Source organism: Protopterus annectens, chromosome 1.part0, assembly GCF_019279795.1.
Source record: "Protopterus annectens isolate FY-2018-M chromosome 1.part0, PAN1.0, whole genome shotgun sequence".
Classification (NCBI taxonomy): Eukaryota; Metazoa; Chordata; order Ceratodontiformes; family Protopteridae; genus Protopterus; species Protopterus annectens.
In genome coordinates this window covers 846349108-846372137 of record NC_056725.1, presented here as the reverse complement: position 1 = coordinate 846372137, position 23030 = coordinate 846349108, and the positions used below count along the sequence as shown (strand labels likewise).

Sequence of the window (23030 nt, the reverse complement as noted above, 5' to 3'; positions counted from 1 at the left end):
CAGAAATCTCATGGACCCACACGAATGGAAACTGGAACCCAAAATATTCAAGCTCTTGAGAAAGAAATGGGGTCTACCAAAGGGGTAGACCTGTTTGCCTCCCCTCAGAACTACCAGTTGAACAAATTCTGCACCAGAACTCCCCACAGTCAAGCTTGGAAAGTGGATGCCCTGTCCTTTACCTGGGAAAGCCTCTCAGGCTATGCCTTTGCCCCTCTGCCTGTACTCTTGAAGGTTCTACTAAAGATCAAGCAGGACAAGCCAAGGTTAATATTGATTGCACCAGACTGGCCTCGCCAGCACTGGTACCCCCTTTTTCTCAGTCCGACAGTGCTACAATCGTAGTCCTGCCTCAGACCCCTTCCCGTCTCTCCCAACAGGTGGGCCAGATTCTGCACCCTCAGCTTCAAGCCCTGAACCTTGCAGCCTGGCTAATTCCCTGAGCTCACCTCCTAGCAACTCTCAGTAAGCAGGTGCAGGATGTCTTCCTTGAGACCAGGAGGCCTAGTACTAGAAAATACTATTCAGAAAAGTGGAAAAGATGCTGTTCTTTCAGCCAGGCTCAGGGGATGGGCACAACGGTGCCCAGCATACCTCATATTTTAGATTATTTAACAGAAATGCTCAACAAAGGCTTATCTTTCTCATCAATTAAGATTCATGCCTCTGCCATTTCAGGACATTAATACTGAGCCACCCCTCTTCTCTCATCCCCTGCTAAAACAATTCCTTAGAGGGGCCAAAAATTTAAGACCCCCCCCCCCAGGAGACCTCCCACTCCAGCCTGGGACCTTAACTTTGTACTGAAAAAACTCTTCCCCCCCCCTTTGAACCATCTGCTACAGCACAGTTGAAATTCCTTTCTTGGAAAACTGTCTTCTAGCCATCACTTCAGCAAGAAGAGTGTCTAAACTGCAGGCCCTCATGACAGTGGAACCCTTCATTATCTTCCATGCGGACAGGGTTTCCCTCAGGGCTAATCCATCCTTTATGCCCAAGGTGGTGTCTAGTGTGGCTCTAAACTAGTCCATTCATTTGCCTACTTTTTTCCCTACTCAAAATAAAGGAGAAAGGATACTGCATTCTCTGGACGTGCACATACCGCTTAGATTCTATTTGGACAGGACTAAGCCTCTCAATTTGACCAGCTGCTAGTTAGCTTTGCTAAAGGGTCAGAGGGGAAGGCCATTTCAAAGCAAACAATTTCCAAATGGATAGCCCATTGCATTCATTTCTGCTACAAAAGAAAATACAGACCTCAGTCTTCCATGCTGGGCTAACCCTTGTCCCTCCTGAGATTGTGAGCCACTTCATACTCATCTTGCCTGTACTGGCTTCTCCAGCACCCTACCAGTGACTGAACCCATGTTACCTCATATGCTGAGCTTTATCCTATTGTCATGTAGCCTACTTTACTTGCTCATTTTAGCCACTCTTTGTTAATTCTGTACTTAACCTGTTATTCCATGTGATAGTATATGGGCGTTTGAATCCTGTGGACCACAAGTTTGAAACTTGGTGCTTTGACAGTTGTGTGGTTAGAGAATATTACAAAAGATATTTTGTACCATAATTTTATACATTTTTTGCTGTAAATTCATGAGTGCAGTCCAGACTAAGCAGTTAATGCTCTTGTCTATACTTTATGTTCAAACCTGTTAAAGTACCCATAGTTTCTCATTTGTGCTTGCTTTTTTCCCCAGTTTGAAGCAGCATGGGCCTTGACAAACATTGCTTCTGGGACTTTCTTGCATACAAAAGTAGTTATTGAAGCCGGAGCAGTTCCTATATTTATTGAGTTGCTAAACTCCGAACATGAAGATGTGCAAGAACAGGTAATTTTTGAGCTTTCCTTTTTAGTAACTGTTTTATGAATTACTAACATGCTTTTTGTCAGCATTGGGTTCCAAGAGTCCTATTTGTAACTGTATGAAATGGGACTGCTACTCCAAACCTTTAGAAAATGTGAGTATTATTTATAGGAGGTTATCCACTGGATATTTTAATCTCTGTGTTTGACCCTTGTCACGTAATGTATTTTAGTGCCATCTTTTGTGATTTAATCTGCTAATGAGTTAAGTCATACTTTTTTTTTTTTTTTTTTTTTGTGTGACAAGTGGGATGTTTGACTATAGGAACATTTCGGAGCAAGTGAAAATGGCTGACAATCATTTCAAACCTATTCAGAATAACCCCTGTGCTTGCGAGTTCTCCCTCTTCTAACTCTTTACTTCTAGTGTGTGTGTGCTTGTGAAAGTTTTTCTTGTTCTAACTAATGTATAAAAAAAGAAAAGTTACTTTGTTAGTTAAATTTGAAGTTAAGTGTAGGTTAGAGTTGCAGTTAGTTTTTATGCTAGTGTTTGATCTGAATTTTCAATAGTCTTAGTTGTTTTTTAGGTTATTTACCTTAACTGTCAATTTATTTTTTGGTGGGCATTTGTCAATATAATTTTGGACAAACCTTCACCTGGCTTTAAGCATTTCACTTCTTGTGGGCACACAATCCCCCACCAGGATGCCCACAAGAAGTGTGTATATTGTTTAGGGGCACACCACTTAATGGCAAAGTGTGCTGTTTGTCCCTCGTTCAGTTGCCGAGTCCTAGTGGATATAAGAAACAAATGGATTCTGAGGGGTCTTCTTCCTTCATTAGCTCCGGAGGCACAGATGCCTGAATTGGCTTCCACTTCGTCCTCTTGCATGTAAGAGGCAAAAAAGAGTTATCTTCCTGTGTCCCTGAGAGACCCTGTAAAGCCTAAAGCCAAGTCCAGGAAAACTTGGGACCTGACCCCCTCAGATCCGAAGTGCCTGCTCCTTCAGATCTTCAGCATCCTCTGATCCAGGGGAAGTTATTCACTATTGCCGCCTCCATTGTTGGCTCCGGGTCGGATCCAGTGTCTTGGGATCTGAGAGCTTTGTCCAAATCCCCAATGCATTCAGTCAAATCTAAGCCCTTCTGACCCCCCTCGGCAGCTTCATCCAGATCCTCTAGAAGCTGGTCTGAGGTGAATATGGACAGGATGATGAGATTCCTCAAGACCCCGATCCAGATGGGGGTAGTCTCTGCTCCTTCCCCTGTTGGGATCCATGAGCTACCCAGGCCATACCATCAGTACTCCTTCTCTTATCTGGCCTTCGGTTTTGGAGTTGCAATGTTTGTGTCATCTGGTTTGGTGCAGGTGAAGCTCCCTTCCTCAATGCTGATGTTACCCTTGATCAGCCCTGTTCTCATTTCTCTCAGATAATTTCTCTGAGCTGTGGCGTCGGTGCTGGGTCTGGAGGACTGGGGTTGGCGCCATCTCTTTCTCTAGGCACCTTGGCTCTTGACAGCTTGGGTCCGATCTCTTCTGGAGGCTGTGGATCTGGTGCTAGTCCTGGATGTTTTCCGCCTGTGGCTTCAGCTTTGGGGGAGAAAGAGAGGCCCTCTCAAGGTCCATTGGTTTTTCAGGTAGTAGAGAGGGTTTTTTCCCAGGGTGGAGATCAGTCACCACAAGTCCTGCAATCCATCCCTGTACCCCATTGGGTCGGGTCCTTGAGCCCATTTGTCCAGCCTTGAAGACAACCCATGCCAAAGGCCTCCAAGGTCTCCTTGTCCAGGAGGGATCTCCTTCCGGCACTTTCCCAGTGTGTACCCCACTGAGGAAGTCCCCCAGAAGATGTTGCCAAAAGAGGCACATTGACTCCCCTTTTGTTTTCCTTAACTGAAGATATTAACTTCGATGAGGGAGAAAGATCCCCCTGATCCCCACCTGAGGATGTCTCCATTGGAGACATTCTAGAATTCCTGAAACAAAAAGGTGGATCCTCTGTCCAACCTGAAGAGTTGGCTCTCTTGGTGGCGTTTGAGGTGGGCTCATCTACGACCTGGGTGACCCCACTCCCCGGCAGATCTCCTTGATTTGGTTTCCTGCCAGGTATGGAAGGAACCAGACCTCATTGAGCCCATCCCCAAGCATCCTGATAGGCTCCTGATATCTCTGATAGCAGAAAGCATTGGAGCAAGGGTCCCATGATTGATGCCACTATGGTGGCGGCAGAAGACTGCCAATGTCCATCTGCCTAACAATGAGTCTAGAGCTTTGGACAGGATTTCAAAGTGCGTTTACGCTTCTGCCACTTTTACGATGAGGTCATTAAACTACCTGGCCCATTTTACTCTTGCCCAGTTCTGGCCTTTCCCCAAGTAGACATGCCTGAATGAGGCTGTGTAATTTTACAGAGCCTTTTAAGGAATCTGTTGTGAATGCCCCCTATGATGTCTCTTCTCTGTTTGGACCTTTGGTTCGAGATACTCTCACTTGCAGCAGGAAGACCCTTTCTGCTGTAGGAATCAAATTTTCTATGCCCCAGAGTTCCTTCTCTAGGAACCAATGTGGATGCAAGATGTGGTTTTGTAAATCCCAAGGACCTTTCCAGGATTTGTGCAGGGAACCCTCCTTTAGAGGCAGAGGTGAAGGCTTTCGTAGGAAGCACTGCCCTAGAGGCAGAGGAGACCTGCACAACCTAAGGATTTAGAGAGACCTTTTCTGACGAGCCCTATCAGAGCTCCTGAAGTGCTGCCTGACTGTCTATCCTTGGAGGTAGTCGGGGGTAAGCTAGCACTCAAAAGCCTGGACTCACTTGACTCAAAACTCCTGGGTGCTAAGAATAATATCCAGAGGCTACTACATTCCCTTTTTCCCTTCTTCCACCAAGTACCAAGAACCATCTCGAAGTGCCATCCAATCAGAGAGTAGCACAGGAGATTCAACAACTGCTGCAAAAAAAAGGGTTAGTCAAGAAGTCCCAGCTGAACAGAGGATTCAGAATCTACTCCTGCTGCTTGGTGCTGAAAAAGATGGAGGATGTAAGACCCATTCTGGATCTAAGGAAGTTAAATGATTAAAGAAATAGAGGTTCTGAATAGTTACGGTTCAGTCCATTCTGCCATTGTTGTACAAGGATGATTGGATGTGCTCAGTAGATCTCAAGGATGTGTACGATCACATAAAAATACAGGTGCTCCAGGAGGTACCTGTGCATTCGTCCAGGAGCCAGTCATTTCCCATTCAGGGTACTGCCATTTGGGCTCACTGCAGCCCTCTGCATGTTCACCAAATGCATGACAGCGGTAGCTCACATGAGGCCCAAAGGATTCCGGGTGTTTCCATACCTAGATAATTGGCTTCTTACTGCTTCCACGAGGCATCAGCTTATTCAGGCCAGAGATTACTTAATCCAACTCTCACACTCCCTGGGCATTGCAATGAAAAATCCAATCTCAATCTGCGCAGAACCTGGAATTCATAGGGGCAGAGCTAAACATGAGGGATCAGGTAACATCTCTCCCCTTACACCGTATAACAGCCATTGAGGAATCAAGTCTGGGAGTTGTATCCCACCAGGCCTCCCCCCTGCACAGTTGGTCTTTCAAGCCCTAGGATCCATGTCAGCAGCAGTCTTGTTAGTTCCTCTAGCAAGGATCTTCATGAGGGTTCTCCAGTGGCCATTGACGGAGCAATGGTCCATTCCCTATCACTGGCTTTCCCCTTCCCATCAGATTAACACCGATTTGCAAGCACCACCTCAGGTGGATTGCCAGACTCCTAAACAGGCCTTTAACCGTGGTCACTGTGGCCATAGGGGAGTCCGACACCTCCCACTTTGGGTGGGGGGGGGGGTCATTGCAATGGGAAGATGGTCCAAGGCACATTGTCCCTTATTGAGACCAAGTAACATATCGGTGTCCTAGAAATGACAGCAGTTCTGCTAACGTTGCAGGCCTTTCAGGACACACTCCTTGGGGACTATTGCAGTTCACCTCAACAATGTCTATTGTCTGGTACATCAACAAGCAAGGAGGCACCCATTTATACCCTTTGTGCAGGGAGGGCATAAGGGTTTGGGAATGGGTGAGATCTTCAGACCACCTTCTAGTTGCAATGCATGTGACTGGTAAAACCAATGACTTGGTGGACAGACTAAGCAGATCAATCTTGGTTCCGCATGATTTGTCCCTCAGTCAGTGGGGAACATGGTCTTCGGTCATTTGGGTCAACCTTGCTGCTATGGCTACTACTACCACCTTCTCATCTAGATCTTCCATTGATATTTGTGCAGCGGCAACATGGTCTAGCAGGCATACCTTTGTAACCCATTATAGGTTAGATGTAGTTTCTAGGAGCAGGGTTTCCTTTCTCTTGATGGTGCTCTGCCATATTCTCCCATGAGGGCCACCCAGGAATTCCGTATCTGTGGACTTTGACCCTATTGTGAGGAGGAATGAGGAAGACAACATCAGATTAAAATGTCTTACCATAACTTGGTATCTGTTTATTTTCATTCCTGTTCGCTTTCCCACCCAGCCATCCACCTGCGTCTTCTAGCGGATCATGGAAGTGCATAGGTCTCATATCTAAGCCTCGTTGGACATTCTTTTGCTGTCTGAGTGTTGAATGTATGGGTTCAGCAAACTGTATCTGAGGTGCTTGGGTGGATGTAGTGCATTATGGGCAAGAGGGAGGAGCTCGAGTGTTGGATCCTAGTCTGAAGAATCTGGCCGAGCCAGATTTGAGGGTTGGATTAGAGGCTCTCTCATGAGGACGAATGAAGGACAACAGATAGCAAGCTATGTAAGACGTATTTCATTATTGTTGCTGTGATTCCTTTATTAGAGTATATATTGCTATAGAGAGTGTATCCCAGTTGTAATTTTTGTAACTAGCCCTGACTCAAGAATCCCAATTTACCACATTTTCCCAATTGTATAGAAATAAAAGGAAGAGTATTGCATTTAAGTGTCTGTAGGCAACTCAGGACAGTATGTTCCCAGATAAGACTTCAGGTACTAATTGGCTTTGTATTTCTTATGTGCCCGAAAATGCAGGTGAACTAAGTGCCATACAGACTCATTATAAATTGGCTAACCAACTGTGTTTCCCTTCTGTGATTCCAGTATGAAAATCATGGGAGCTGCAGTCAGTGCACATGTCGGTAGTGCAATGGTCATCATAGCCTTCAAGAATGTTCAGGGTATTTTGAGGTAGGAGCTTGTGCTTCGCCTATACTTTCTCCATACATTACAAACCTGGACATCCAATCCAAAATCTAGGTGCGTTTGCTAGCATCATTTAGGACTGGTGCAATTATTGTCCAGTTGTGGGGACCACGGTACTGTTATGAGGTTCTTCCCATGATAAGTAACAGGAATAGTACTGCAGCAGTATTCTGTATGAAAACTTGCCATTACAGGAGATGATTGAATGTAGGTATCACTGTTGCAGTGCAGATGTTCTTCATCTCACATTGCTGCAGTCCTTACACTTGGGTAGTCCGCTGTCCTCGGTCGGCCCGAATATCAAAGTATAAGGCTGACGTCGGTCAAGGCGCATTAGACTGACATCAGGACGTCAGGGTACAAATGCGCATGACCGACGTCATATCCTCAGTCTTTTTTGCCGCATGGTCCGATGCAGAAGCAGCGTTGCAAGTGCCGTTCGGCGTTCTGAAATTTTTCGAATTCGGAGTTTCAGACAGAGTCAAAGTTGGCTAAGTACCCGTTGGGAATATTTTAGTTTTTCTTGCCTCAGTGGTTTACCGGATGTCAGAAAAAGTGAATAACTGTATTTCTTGTGGGAAACAGATACCGCATAGAGATTATCATACTTTGTTTATTCCTTGTTTAGGCCTGAGCACGACGTTGTTGGGTGTCGCTTTTGTGCTAGGTTCAATAAGCACTATTAAGCGAAGGTTAGATTGTGCCAGGTTAGTCTTCGGAAGCGGTGTAATTATAATATGCCGCCGGATGCTCCGACGCCGCTTCTTCAGAAGCGCAAAGACAAAGCAGCTAAGCCCAGGCAAGAAGAGTCGTCCGCACGGACGCCCGGTTCTTTAGAGGTGTCGGTGGAACCGGTGGTTCCGCCCGGAGGTTTCTCTGGAGTCCCAGGGGGAGACTTTGTTATTGCAGGATGTGGCCTCTCAGGAGGCAGGTCAGGCTGAAGGGGCTTCTCAGGTTACTGTACTCCCCTCCCTTCCTAGGGTGGTTAGGCCCTCTCCTTCTGTTTCCAAGGCTTCTCCCAGAGGCAGGCCAGGTTTAGCTTCTGTTGGTGTCGCTCCTAGTTCTTCAGGATCTGTGCCCAAGAAGCACATGCTTAAAATGGCAGAAGATTTGATTACTTTGATTAGAGGTTCTTTGCCCCCTCCTGATAAGAGGCCTAGGGTAGAACCTGAGTTGGGGAGTTTTGAGCAAGCTTCGGATGTTTCAGAGTCTTCGGCTGAAGACTTGCAGGAGTATTCTCCTTATTCTGATTCTGATGTGGATGATTCTACTACTCCTGCTTCTCCTCCTGAGGATTTTTCTTTTTCAGAGACTCTTCATTCCATGAGGGAACATTTTAAGTGGGAAGGTCAGGACTTCTCTGATTCCAGGAAACGGCTTAGGGAATTTTTGTTTTTACCCCAGCATAGGCCTTTGGCTATATCTCCTGTTCTGGATGTTGTGGAAGATGTATTTGCAGAGGCTTCTCTTAATCCTGATTCTTTGCCTCCTGCTCCTGTTAAACCGGATAGGTATTACAGGGTGCCTGAAGCTCATAAGTATCTTTTTAAGAGTCCTAGGGCGGACCCAGAAACTGTCAGTCAAGGGCCTAAGGGTGTTGAGGCTTCTGTTGTAAAAAATCCGGTTCCCCCAGATAAAGAGGCCAGGGCTTTGGATAGATGGGGAAAGAAAGTCTATACTTCTTCCACCCTAGCTATGAGAGCTTTGAATTGCCAGTTTCACATGTTGAAATACCAAAACTATCTGCTTTCTCAATTGAAGTCTAAGGTAGATGCTCTGGCGGAAGGTATTGAGTGTAAGGAATTACAAGATTTGGTACATGTTTCTGAACAGGTGGGTAAGCATTCTTTGCAATGTGGTTTTGATGCTGTACAGGCCTAGTCTAGGGTGGCTGCCACTGGGTCAGTTCTTCGCAGGCACGCCTGGCTGAGGGATCAGAATTTATCTGTCCATGTTAAGACAAGGATTTTAGATGCTCCTTTACAGTCTGATGTGTTGTTTGGTTCACCTGTGGAGGCAGTCTTAAAGAAAATGGAAGACAAGGCTAAGTCTATGCAGACTGTTAAAGATTTTTTGCAGGTTCAGCCTCCGAAGTTTAGTAGGAATTGGCCTACCAAGGGGTGGACGCATCCTTCTTATGATTCCCAGTCTAGGGGTAGATCTAGACGTGGTAGGGGCAGAGCTCAGGGCTCTTTCAGGCCTAGGACAGGGAGTTCTCCTGCACAGTCTTCGGGTGAGGGCAGGGGTCAGTCCTTTCGTAAACAGACCCAATGACCTACCTTTTCAGCTGCCAGAGCCTTCGCCTGGCAGCACCTTTGGGAGGAAGGTTGGCTCTTTTCAAAGAAAATTGGAGTTTAATTACCCAAGACAGATGGGTATTGGATATCATACACCAAGGTTACAGGTTTTACTTCCATACCTTGCCTCCTTTCAAAGGCATGCCAGACGTTCCTCCTCAGCAAAGAATAGAGGCTTACAAACAAATTTCTCTGCTACTTCAAATAGGGGCCATACAGCCGGTCCCTCTGCCAGAAGTGGGCCTAGGATTTTATTCTCGCCTGTTCCTAGTACCAAAGAAGGGGAACACGTGGAGACCAATTTTGGATTTATCTATCCTCAACACTTATCCGGACATTCCCAAGTTCAAAATGTTGACATTACAACAGCTTTTACCTCTGCTGGGCAAAGATCACTGGATGGTAACTCTGGATCTCAAGGAGGCTTACCTTCATGTTCCTATCAGACTGAGTTGCAGGAAGTATCTGCGTTTTCTGGCTGGGACTTCTCATTATCAGTTCTCTGCATTGCCCTTTGGCTTATCTACTGCGCCCAGAGTGTTCACGAAAGTTCTGGCTCCAGTGATAGCTTTCTTAAGGCTAAAAGGAATACAGATTTATCCTTATTTGGACGATTGCCTGATTCTGGCTCAAGGAAAGGACGAACTTCATTTGCAATATGGGATAGCAGTGCTAAGATGCCTGGGGTATTCTGTGAACGAAATAAAGTCCAGTCTAGTACCCTCTCAGGACATGTGCTTTCTGGGTGTAAGACTGAATACAGCATCCCAGATGGCCTTTTTGACCCCGGACAAACAAAATAATCTTTCCCTTTACTTCCATCAGTTGTCTCATCAGTCCAGGCTGACTGCAAGGACAGTCCTTCAAGCCTTGGGGTTCATGGCATCTTGTATTCTGGTGCTTCCCAATGCCAAACTGCATATGAGGAAGTTACAATGGTATCTCAAAAATGTATGGACAGCACTGCCAGGATATGGACACTGTCATTCAGATAATACCTTGCATTCAAAAGGAATTTTTGTGGTGGGCTCAGGAATGTCACCTAAACAAGGGACTCTCTGTGACCCGGCCAGAGGCGAGTCGGATTCTAACAACAGATGCCTCAAAGCTTGGGGAGCTCATCTAAATGGAAAGTGGATACAAGACACGTGGCCTGCCAGACTACAACATCTACATATCAACTTGAAGGAGATGTTAGCAGTCCAGTTTGCATTAATAGCTTTCAAGGATTTACTTCTTCCAGGACAGGTGTTGATTCTAACAGACAACACAACTGTCATGTGGTACATCAACAAGCAAGGGGGAACACATTCTTATCCTCTATGCAGGCAAGCAATGATTTTGTGGGAGACTGCTCTCAGTTTACAGCTAAATCTTCAGGCAAGGTTTCTGCCGGGAGCACAGAACTCCTTAGCAGATGTGTTGAGCAGACGAATTATGGATCCCCACAAGTGGAAATTGGATCCTCATGTATTTCAAAAACTGACAGTGTCATGGGGAACTCCAGACATAGATCTGTTCGCTTCTCCACTAAACTACCAGCTGCCAAAGTTTTGCACAAAAAGGTTTCATCCCACAGCCTGGAAAGTGGATGCTCTTTCTTTCAATTGGAGCAATCTTCATCTGTATGCTTTTCCACCTCTGCCTCTCCTCCCAAAGGTACTCCTAAAGGTCAGACAGGACAAGCCAAAGATGATTTTAATAGCTCCAGATTGGCCTCGACAGCACTGGTACCCATTACTGAGAAGTCTGGTACGGGAGCCTCCATGGCCTTTGCCTTCGATTCCACACCTGCTGTCTCAGGAGAACAGTCATTTACTCAATGTCAAACTTCACTCTCTTCACCTAACAGCCTGGCATATTCTGTTTTGAACCATAGAGGGTCTCAACTTCCACAGCAAGTTTTGAATGTTATTTTGGAAGCCAGAAGGCCTAGTACAAGGAACGGTACGCAGATAAATGGAAGAGATTTTTATTTTGGAGTGCAGCAAAGGAATTTGATGTTTCTGAGCCTAATTTAAGTGTGGCTCTTCAATATCTTACTGAGTTACTGGACAAAGGTTTGTCCTTCTCTTCTATTAAGGTTCATGCTGCAGCAATTTCTGCTCACTATGACTGTGACCCACCATTGTTTTCTCATCCTTTGTTCAAGCAATTTCTTAGAGGGGCAAAGAATATAAGACCCCACGTAGAGCTCCTACTCCTGCTTGGGATCTCAATTTTGTGTTGAGAAACTCACTCTACAACCTTTTGAGCCTGCAGCTACTACAGAGTTGAAATATTTATCATGGAAGACTGCTTTTTTGTTGGCCATTACCTCTGCAAGAAGGGTTTCTGAATTACAGGCCCTTATGGCGGTTGAGCCTTTCTTGTTTTTCCTCAAGGATAGGGTATCTTTGCGCACTAATCCTTCCTTTATGCCTAAAGTGGTTTCTAGTGTGGCTTTAAACCAAACTATTCATTTGCCTACTTTTTATGCGAATCCCCAAAATAAAGGGGAAAAGATTTTGCACACTTTAGATGTACACAGGCAGTTGCGATATTATTTGAGCAGAACTAAAGGGTTCAGGCAGTCTCAGCAGTTATTTGTTTCTTTTGCTTTGAGTTCTCAGGGCAAGCCTGTGTCAAAACAAACTATTTCTAAGTGGATTGGGTTTTGCATTGCTTTCTGTTATTCCCATCATGGTAAGGAGATTCCAGCTGGGATTAGGCCTCATTCCACTAGGGCTACTGCCACTTGACAGCTTTTTAAGGGGTGGCAACTAAAGATATTTTGGAGGCAGCTACTTGGAGTTCAGTGCATACTTTCTCTAAGCATTATCACCTTCCACTTTACTCTAAATCTAGGGCTGGATTTGCCACTGCTGTTTTACAGGGTATTTTGGCAGCTCCTGCTGCTTTATAGTTTTGCCATCCTCCCTTACCTCTGCTTTGGGATTCTACCCAAGTGTAAGGACTGCAGCAATGTGAGATGAAGAACATAGTACAATTTTGTACCTACCATAAATGTAGATGTTCGAAGATCCACATTGCTGCAGTCCAATTTATCCTCCCTCCTTCCCTTCTGTAGTTAGAGGCGGTTGTGTGGGTTGGGTTGTAAATATTGTGTATATTGTATATATTGTACATATTATTAGTGCAAGGGTGGTTGGTTGGTTGTTTGCTGTCTTTTGGTTTTGACCTTTCTTTTTAGGGTCTTCTGACATCTGGGGCAAGAAAAGACTGAGGATATGACGTCGGTCATGCGCATTTGTACCCTGACGTCCTGATGTCAGTCTAATGCGCCTTGACCGACGTCAGCCTTATACTTTGATATTCGGGCCGACCGAGGACAGCGGACTACCCAAGTGTAAGGACTGCAGCAATGTGGATCTTCGAACATCTACATTTATGGTAGGTACAAAACTGTACTTTTAGCTCCAACCCCCTTCTGCTACAGTCCACTTCCCTTACAGATTCTGATGACTGGAAGCCATAGAACCAGCATAACCTCCAGATGAACTTTTGTAAAATTTCCAGTTTCTGATCCATGTTTATAATTTAGTTAGTATGTACAGGGAGTAACTAGCAGATATTCATGTTTCACTGCTGCAGTCCTAACTTGTGGGACTTTCAACCATAGAAGCCCTTGGCTGGCCCAACTTTCAGAGAAAATCTCCCCTCCAACAGTTGGCAGACTCGCTGACTGACATCTGTATGCTCTGGTATAAGAGAAGCTAGATGACGTCATGATCTCAGTTTTTTCATGCTGTCTGAGCCCAAAGCAGAGATTCATTCAGTGCGTTGGTTGGTCCTCACCAGAGAGAACTTCAGAAAGTGAAGTACCCCATTGGGAACTTTTTCTACATTTTTTGACAGTCAGTGAGCCAGTGATTGTCTCCATTGTGTTAAACACGTTCCACACAGACTTCTGTTCATTCTGTGTAACTTGCTTGGGCCCAGATTACAATGTTCCCAGCTGTCGTTTCTGTGCCTGGTAATAATACTAGAACTCTTAGATGTGGGGGTCAAGATTTCAGCTAGGCACCTCCGCAAATTATTCGATCCAAAGCCAAATTCTGTAAGTGTAAATGGGAGAAAGGAAACCTCCCCAGGCTTATGGCCTTAGATGCTGTCCCCCAGTCCTCCCAGGCCTGTTTCTGAATAAGGTGAGGTGCTTTTGAAACTCATGACCAAGGTGGTGGCACAGGCCTCTATCGCGACCTCTTCAGAGTTTGATATGCCGTCAGATCCCTTGACATCTGCCCAAGCCTTAGCACTCAGTTCTTTAGTTGGGTCAGGGACTGCTATGCAAGTCTCAGCTTCTGACAACTGCAGTATAGCCAACAATGTGCGGTGCTAGACCTTTGCAATGACCATTCCTCCAAGGGAGACTGGCGGTTGTACTTCGGATATCACCAGGCCTAAGCTGAGAGCTACTTTTAGGAAAGTTGCCTTCCTCTCAACTCCAACTAAGGCCTACTGGCTCCCACTTGCAAGCTTTTCAGCAAGACCTTGTGAGATTGGCAAAGGGCCTTATGGCAGGCAACCCCATACTGAATTCTTCCCAGGAAAAAGAGATCCCCTCCCAGAAGTCCTTTCTGACCATTTTGAAAGAGGATTCTGTTTTTGAAGTGGCCCTTCCATGGCATCCTTTAAAGACTCTGAATCTGGCTTCTGCCTCTCCTCCTGAGGATTTATCTTTGGGGGCAAAGCCTGCACTGTGAGGGAACATTTCCAGTGAAGTCCAGGATTACCCCCAGTCCAAGAAAAGGATAAGGGAATTTCTCAACCTCCCAGAACATAAACCCCTTGCCATCCCACCTGTTTTGGAGGTTGTGGATGATGTCTTTCAGGACTCTTCCTTGAAGCCAGACACCCTTCCCCAACCCCTAGAAAGCCTGATGGGTTTTATAGGGTTTTGGGTTCTCATAAACGTCTCTTCAAGAATCCTACAGCTGACGCAGAGGTCGTGACCCCAACCCCAAAGGAGTCAGAATTAGCTCCTCCAAAAATCCCTTACCCACAGATTTTAAATCGGGGTCCTGGATAGATTTGGCAAAAAATGTTTACACTTCTGACACCTTATCTATGATGCATTAAACTGTCTGTTCCACATTATTAAATATAAGGAGACTTTACTGGATCAGATTAGACAGAAGCTTATGACTTTAAAGAAAAAGGATCTCTCTAAGGAGTTGCTGGACCTTTGCAGATCCAGCTCCCAGGTAGCAAAACTTTCCCTTCACTATGTGTGATGCTGTGGAAGCCGCCAGCAGGTCTAAAGCTACAGGCTTGCATGGTTGAGGGAGCAGTCCCTCCCAGAGCATGTCAGATCCAACCTCTTGGAATGCCTTTGGACAAGGATTTCCTCTTTGGCACTAAAGCAGTGGCTGTGTTAAAAAATATGGAAGACTAAGGCCAGGTCTGAACAGACTGTTAAATTTTCTGCAGGTGCAGCCCACTTGTTTCAGTAGAAACTACCCGTCTAAGCATTGGTCCTTTCCCTCCTAATCAAAGGTTTGGTAGAGAAAGCCACATAGGAAAGGAGCCAAAGAGAGAGAGCCAAAGACCCAGGAAATGGCATTCAGAAACTTCTAGACCACAGGCCCCTGGCAGGGAACAGTCATGACTCCTCCATGATGGTCCCCCTCTCCCCTCCCTTACCATCCCTCTTCCAGACTTGGTGGAAGGCTAACCGTATTCCAGAAGAATTAGGGTCTCATTACTTCAGACCACAGAGTACTAACCATTATATCAAGGGGCTGCAAACTCAAACAGCCTTTGAAACCATTATGTTTCCCAGACATTCCCCCAAACCAAAGAGCAGAGGTTTTGTCCCAAATAGAGGTGTTACATACTCTGGCTTGGTGGAAACTGGCCTGGAACACCAAAAAGGAAAGGGGTGTCTGCTCCAGACTCTTCCTAGTTCCCAGGAAGGAAGAAGGCACATGGCAGCCTATACTGGACCGGTCTGCCGTCAACCAGTTCCTACAGGTTCCAAAATTCAAGATATTGACTCTTCAAAAACTTTTGCCCATTATTTCTCCAAAGGCCTTCATGGTTCTGTAGATCTAAAACACACACACTTGTATTCCCATAGCGGGAATCACACAAGCTTTTTGCACTTCAAAGTAGGTACCAGGCACGATCAGTTTTGTACTCTGCCCTTTGGCTTGTCTACTGCTCCCAGGGTTTCACAAAGTGCTTGGCTCCTTTAATTGCCTTCTGCAGAACAGAGGTTGTAAATTTACCTCTGGCAGGATGATTGCCTTATCCCCAGGGTATAAGCCTGCGAAAGCTCAGCTCTGACATGATGCCACCCAGAACCTGTTGACCTCCCTGGGGTTCACCATAAATCATCAAAAATCTCAAACAGATCCCTTTACCAGAATTGTGTTCTTAGGGGATCTTCTGGATTCTACACTCCAAATGGCTTCCTTGCCTCCAGATGAGGTAGTCTTCCTGACTCTGTACTTTAAGAAAATCATGGTCAGGGATTTCCTCACAACCAGTGTGTGCCTCAGGGCCCTGGGTTACATGGCCTCTTGCATTTTCATGATCCCACTGGCTAAGCTATACATGAGGAAACTCCAATGGTATCTCAAATGTGTGGTGCTGGCATGCACAAACTCTCTCAGCCAAGATCAAACTGATTCCTTGCCTCAAGGAAGATTTTGCATGGTGGTCCACTGCTTGCTCCCTCAACCCAGGCCTCCCCTTCAGATTCACCTTCCCAAGAGCAATCACTGACCACAGACACTGGAGTTGGCCTTGGGCGCACACTTCACCACTTCCAGACCCAAGGGATGTGGGGACCACAAGCTCAGAGAAAAACACATAAATTTAAAGGAACTTATTGCAGTCCAAAAGAGTCTACTAGCCTTCAGAGAGAAATGGAAACTGGGGGTGTTAGTAGTGAAAACGGAGAATACCACGGTCATGTGGTACATAAACGAGCAGGGTGGATCTTGCTTCCATCTCTGGCACCTAGCAGTGGATGTTTAGGAACTAGCACACTCCATGGGGTTACACCTTCTGGCACAATACCAGTCAGTTGTGCACAACCAGCTGGAAGGCCACCTCAGCAGATCTGTCAGACTCCCACGAGTTTCAACTGTATCGGGGAAACCTTTCTCAGCATAGCCAAAAATATAGGGAGTTCCTCGTAGTCCTTTTCGCCACCAGGGAAAATACTCTGAAAACATTTTGCTCCAGGAACAAAATTATATTTGCCTGGAAGACGGATACTTTCTCATTCCCATGGACAGGCCTCTTCATCTATGCCTTCCCTAGAGTCCCTCTGCTCCCCTGAGTGCTCTTAAAGATGAAGGAAAGGGGCAAAGGGTAACCCCAAAAGCTGTAGACTGGCCCAGGCAGCACTGGGTACCCTCTGCTGCTCAGCTTAACCAACATGAAACCATAGCAGCTACCACAAAGACTAGACTTTCTGATGGACAAGGGGGAGATTGTGCACCCCAAACTGTGAATCCTCAAATTGTCAGCATGGAAGATACCTTGACATCTTGGAGAGAAGCTATCCTAAACAACAGGTTCAGGGCATCCTAAAAGAACAGAAGGCCTAGTAGTAGGAAATTCTGTTAAGCTAAATGGAAGAGATTCTCTGTTTGGGTTGGGCAACATGCTCAGAATCCTCATCTAGTCAAGCTCTATATCATCCTGTCCTATCTGGCAAGTCTCTTTGACAAAGGCCTGTCTTGCTTCTCCAGAAAAATCCATGCCTCTGCTATTTCAGCCTACATCCCTGGCCAACGTCCCATCTTCTCGTCCCCTTATGAAACAGTTTCTTAGAGGGGTGAGCCACATCAGGTCACCGAGAAGGCCTGTGATCCCACCCTGGGCGATTGTTTGTTCTGGAAAAACTTACTGATGTTCTACTTGTTTCACTGTTGCAGTCATTACATTTGGGTTATCTGCTTGCAGTAGCCCTCAGTTGGCCTGATTAACAAAGTCTTGGGTCCTGCGTCGGTTGCTGTCCCTTCAGTGACGTCAGGGGTATAAAACATGCAGCCAACGCCATTACATCAGTCTTTCTTGCCACGCGGTGCCCGAAGCAGTTCGCAAGTGCCGGTTGGCCGACTCTTGAAATTTTGGTTTTCAAGTTTCAGAACCGAAGTCTTCAACTAAAGCAAAGTACCCCATTGGGGAAACTTTTTTTTTTTTTTCTTGCTCTTTACCGATGTCAGTAAAAGTTAATAATTGCATTTCTTGTGGAAAGTAAATACCTCTAAAAGATTTTAATTCATACTGTATTCCTTGCCTAGGCCCTGACCACGACTTAACTTGCTGTCGGTTTTGTGCCTTATTTAATCAACGCACTATCAGTCTGTATATTTTCACCTCTAAATATTTTTGTTCTCTTTTCAATTATCCTGAAATGTCTTTTAGCAGTCTGACTACCAGTATTCCGAAAAAAACGCAAAGATAAAGATCGAAACAGGCCGCCTAGGTCCAAAGCTGCCGATGACGCTTCTAAGCCAGTCGCCAGTTCGTCGGTACTCGGGTGCTTTCGCAGCCCCTGATACCCACTACTTCTGATTCGCAGGCCTTCTACTGAGACCCATTCGGAATCTGGTATGTTGTGAGATGCTTCAACTGTGGAACCTGTGGATGTCTACTGTGGATGGGTCCGGAGCCGCTGTGCAGGCACCGGCTTCTGAGGGTATATTCAGGCCTATGGGTTTGCATATTAAACAGACACCTCCCTTTTTCTTTAAGGCCTAAACCCCGAACCATGCCTAAAAAACAAACACCCAGGCCACATGTACAGGCCTCTATTCATAAAAAACAAATGATAATGGCTGAAGATCTTATAACTCTAATCAGGGGAAGCCAACCCCCCTTCTGAGAGACCTAGGACTGAATTTGTTTATGAATCCTCTGATCAGAATTCTGAATTTTCTGATTCTTCTGATCTGGATTTACCCTTTTATCTACTTATGAGGATTCTGATGCAGAGGACTCTATCCCCTCTGCTTCCCCTCCAGAGGATTTTTCTTTTAGTGAAACCTTGCACACTTTAAGGGAGCATTTTCAGGATTTTTCTGATTCAAAAAAGAGGCTTAGGGATTCAGCATAGGCCTTTAGCTATACCTCCGGTACTAGACATTGTTGATGATGCCTTTTCGGAATCTAGTTTGGCCCCTGATTCTTTGCCTCCTGCTCTCAGAAAACCTGATAGATATTACAGGGTCCTTGATACTCACAAGTTCCTTTTTAAAAATCCTATTGCGGATCCAGAGACTACTTCACAGGGACCCAAGGGCATTAAGGCTTCTACTGCTAAAACGTTACACCTTCTGAGACTCCAGGGAGCTGGATAGATGGGGTAAGAAGGTTTACACTTCTGCAACCTTGGCCATTAGGGCCTTAAACTGTCAGTTTCTTATGTTAAAGTATCAACATGTTATTGGATTGCTTAAACAGAAAATTGTTGATTCTTGACTGTGTTGAAAATAAAGAATTACAAGATTTTAATGCATTCTGCTGAACAGGTTGGAAAACATACCTTGCAATGTGGATTTGATTCTTTAGAAGCTTCTTGCAGGGCTGCTGTCACTGGGTCTGTACTCAGAAGGCATGCTTGGCTTAAGGAGCAATCTTTGCCTGATCATGTTAACGCTAAACTGTTGGATGCTCCCTTAAATCAGGATTGCCTGTATGGCAACAAAGCTGAGGAAGTTCTTAAAGATGGAAGATGAAGCTAAATCTATGCAAATTGTGAAATATTTTTTTACAAGTTCAGCCTCCAAGATTTAGTAGGCATTGGCCCTCTAAGAATTGGTCCTTTCCGGCCCCTTCCAGATCTTCCCAGACACAGCAGAAACCCCAGATTTCAGTCACGGGGTACGCACAAGACTAAGCAGTGGGGGGCTTCTGCATCCAAATCTGGAAGTAGTAAGTTTCCCCCCTATGGAAAACTCTCAGTGACTTGCCTTTAAAACTTCCAAGCACTTCTCAACTGAATGCTCATTTAGGCGGAAAGATTGGTCTACAGGCGAAAAACTGGAAACGCATAAACCAGGACAAATGGGTCTCTGTGTCCCAAGGATACAGATTTCACTTCCACACATTACCAACACCAAGCGGGTGACCAGATCTACCCCCAAATCAGTGGGCAGAGGCCCAAAAGCAAGTACTTTCTCTCTTAAACATGGGGGCTATTCAGTTAGTACCAGAAGAGGAAAAGGGACAAGATTTCTGTTAAACTTTTCTTGGTACCCAGAAAAGACAATTCATGGCATCCTATCCTGGACCTTTCTATTCCAAACACCTTTTTGGTGATTCCAAAATTCAGGATGACTCTTCACCAGTTGCTTCCTAAGCTAGGCAAGAATGCTTGGTTGGCAACATTAGATTTAAAAGAAGCATACCTGCACATCCCTATCAGGGAATCTTGCAGAAGATACCTACGCTTCAAAGCAGACTACACGCATTATCAGTCCTCTGCACTGCCCTTTGGTTTGTCTACTGCGCCCAGGGTATTCACAAAAGTGCTTAGCTCCAGTTATTGCATTCTGCAGACAGAAATATTCAAATATACCCATACCTGGACGATTGTCTAATTCAGGCAGAAAGCCAGGACATACTTTTGAATCATCTGGCCTTTGTACAAAGAGTACGGACTTGTCCGGGGTACACCATAAATGAAAAGAAATCACACCCGGTACCCAGTCAACAAATTATATTCCTGGGAGCAAGCTTGAATACAACTTCCCAGATGGCTTTCCTCACGCCAGAGAAACAGATTAATTTGACAACCTACTTCAAACAAGTGGCCACAAAACCCCTGCTATCTGCAAGGCAAATACTGCAAGCCTTGGGGTTCATGGCCTCCTGCATTCTTCTAATTCCATATGCAAAACTGCATATGAGGAAACTTCAATGGTATCTGTAATGCCTATGGTGTCAGCATTCTCAGGATCTAGAAGCAATGATTCCTGTTATACCTTCCCTATGCCTAGAGTTCCTTTGGTGGGCAGAGGCCCGCCACCAAAACAAGGGACTACCATTCCTGCTACCCCCTGCTGCCCAAACCCTAACAGACACATCAGACTATACATGGGGGGCTCTCCTGGCAGGGAAGTGCATTCAGGGCAAATGAGACCCAAGTCAAATGCACCTGCATATCAATCAAAAAGAAATGCTAGCTGTACAGAATGCTCTGATAGCCTTCAAGGATCACATTCTTCAAGGACAACTAATGGTAAAGATGGACAACACCACTGTTATGTGGTACATAAACAAGCAGGGGGGGTATGCATTCTTACCCCCCTCTGCAAACTAGCCATGGCATTGTGGAACACATCCTCTATCTACCAAGTGAATCTACAAGCTAAATTCCTGCCAGGAAAACTAAATACACTGACTGACTGAGCAGACACCTCCTGGACCCACACGAGTGGAAACTGAAACCAAGGATTTTCAACATGTTGACAAGCAAATGGGGAGCCCAGATAGACCTGTTTGCCTCCCCCCAGAACTATCAGTTGGACAAATTTTGCACAAGGATTCCCCACAAACAAGCTTGGAAAGTGGATGCTCTGTCCTTCAGCTGGAAAAACCTATCAGTTTATGCCTTTCCTCCTCTGCCTCTGCTACTAAAGATCAAACAGGACAGGACAAGCCAAGGACGATTTTGATTGCAACAGACTGGTCACGCCAACACTGGTACCCCCTCTTGCGCAGTGTCACGGTTGGCTATATGGCACCTGCCTCAGACATCTTCCCTGTTGTCTCAGCAGGAGATCCAGATTCTGCACTCTCAGCTTCAAACACTGAACCCAGCAGTCTTGCTAATTACCTAATCTCTCCTGCAGGGCATCCTTTCCTCTCCTTAATCCATCTTCCATACTTCTCAGCTTTGGGAGTCCTCTCAAGTCAGGATCAGGACTGCAGCAGTGAAACATGAAGAACATAGTACCGTTGTGTATATTTGAAATGTATGTAGATGTTCAACTGTATTCACTGTTGCAGTATTTCCATCCATCCTTCCTTCCCCTTTAGCCTACAGGGCGGGTTTGAATTCAAGTTTAAGTCAAGGGGTCCCACCTCTTATCCTTTTCCTTTCTTAAGTTTTCTGTAAAGGTCCCTGACTTTCAGGGTCTGTGTAGGGGGGCAAGAACCTGAGATCATGACATCAGCTGGCTCCACTTATGCCCGAGCACACTGAAGTTAGTCAGGGTGTCGGTCATCTGCTGGAGGGAGATTTTTCTCTGGTTGGCAGGCCAGCCAAGGGCTTCCATGGAAGGAAATTCAGCAAGTCTGCACTGCAACAGTGAGTGCACTCAGCATCCGCATTTATGGTAAGTATACATAACTACTTTTTTGAGTGCTTTGAGTAAAGGTCCCCACATTTTTTGGGACTTTAGTGGTGCTAGGCTTTCAGGATACAGGCAAAAGGAAGGTTCTTAAGGCTTCACAGAGTGAGGACCATGGACATAAGCATCTTAACAAAATACACTGTCTAGCACTTTTCACCAAAAAAAAGTAACTGAATATTGGTGTGTGAGGCTGCTTCCTGTAAGCCATAAATCAGACCAACATCTCAGTGCTCCGACTCGTGGAGCATGGCCATGACAGCTTCAGGTAATCAGAACACAGTCTTAAATCATTTTCCATTGATGAGGAGTCTTGCTACAATAATGATTCCTCTACTCAAAACTCTACTTTTGTGGTGATTTACCCACGCTTCGGTATTTTAGTTTCACGGTGCGAGGGTATCCTTAAAAGAAAATCTCTTGCATGTACCTAAGGTTGTATTAGCAGTGTTGAGCAGCAATCATTCTATCTAGCTTCCATTTGTTTATCCCAACTGTCCAAATGAAGAGGAACATGTTCTGCATATGCTGTACATCTGCAGACAGCTAAAATATACCAGAATAAAAAAAAAAGGAAGAACGTAATCTAGCTTTGTGGCATAGCATAATAAAACTATGGTCTATGACCTAAATATCCCAGATGTTCTTCGTGTTTCACTGTCAGTCCTTACATTTGGGTAATCTTCTGGCAGGTTGCCCTCAGTCGGCCTGATTAACAAAGTCTTAGGTCCTGTGTCGGTTGCTGTCCCTTCTTCCATGACGTCATTTCTTGTGATGCAAGAAAAGTTAACTTGTTCTGTTTGAGCTAGCTCATCAGGCTGACTTGACATGGGGAAGTAGTGCTACTGATTGATCTGATGTCTGCGAGAAGAGCATCTGAGTTGAAAGTTCTTATGGTGGGTGAACTTTATCTCCTTTTTGCATTGATGGGGTTTCCTTAAGAACTAATCATTCATGCCAAAAGTGGTGTCTGAGTTTACTTTGAGCCAAGCTACCCATCTTTCCTGTTGTCTTTCCAGAATCTGAAGACAACAGAGAAAGGATACCTTGGATGCCCACAGACAGCACTGATATCTGGACAGACCTAAATCTTTTAGGAACCGTGATAAATTTTCTTGTAAAGGCAAGAATAAAGGACAGTGTGTCAAAGAATACCATTTCCAAATAGTTTTCTCATGCTATTACATTTCGTTATACCCACTGCAGCATGGCAGAGTAAAGGTGGACTCTACCAAGCCTTGGATTCTAGAAGATTCTAAAAGCAGAAACATGGTCCTCCGTACATATTGTTAAACTAGTTTCCTCCTCTAGGTAGGACCGGCTTTGCTAGGACCATTCTCCAAGGTCTCCTGGTAGACGAGTTGTATAGCTAAGGCT

The 23030-nt window shown here is 45.3% G+C and overlaps 1 protein-coding gene across 1 annotated transcript in view; it reads left to right on the top strand.

Annotated features, from left to right (window-relative positions):
* Positions 1–23030, top strand: part of KPNA5 (karyopherin subunit alpha 5) — a 710535-nt gene that overhangs the window by 234987 nt on the left and 452518 nt on the right. Inside the window, exon 6 of the mRNA XM_044063660.1 lies at positions 1704–1835. Within this exon, the coding sequence (XP_043919595.1) occupies positions 1704–1835 (132 nt within the window). The remainder of the gene's footprint in view (positions 1–1703; positions 1836–23030) is intronic.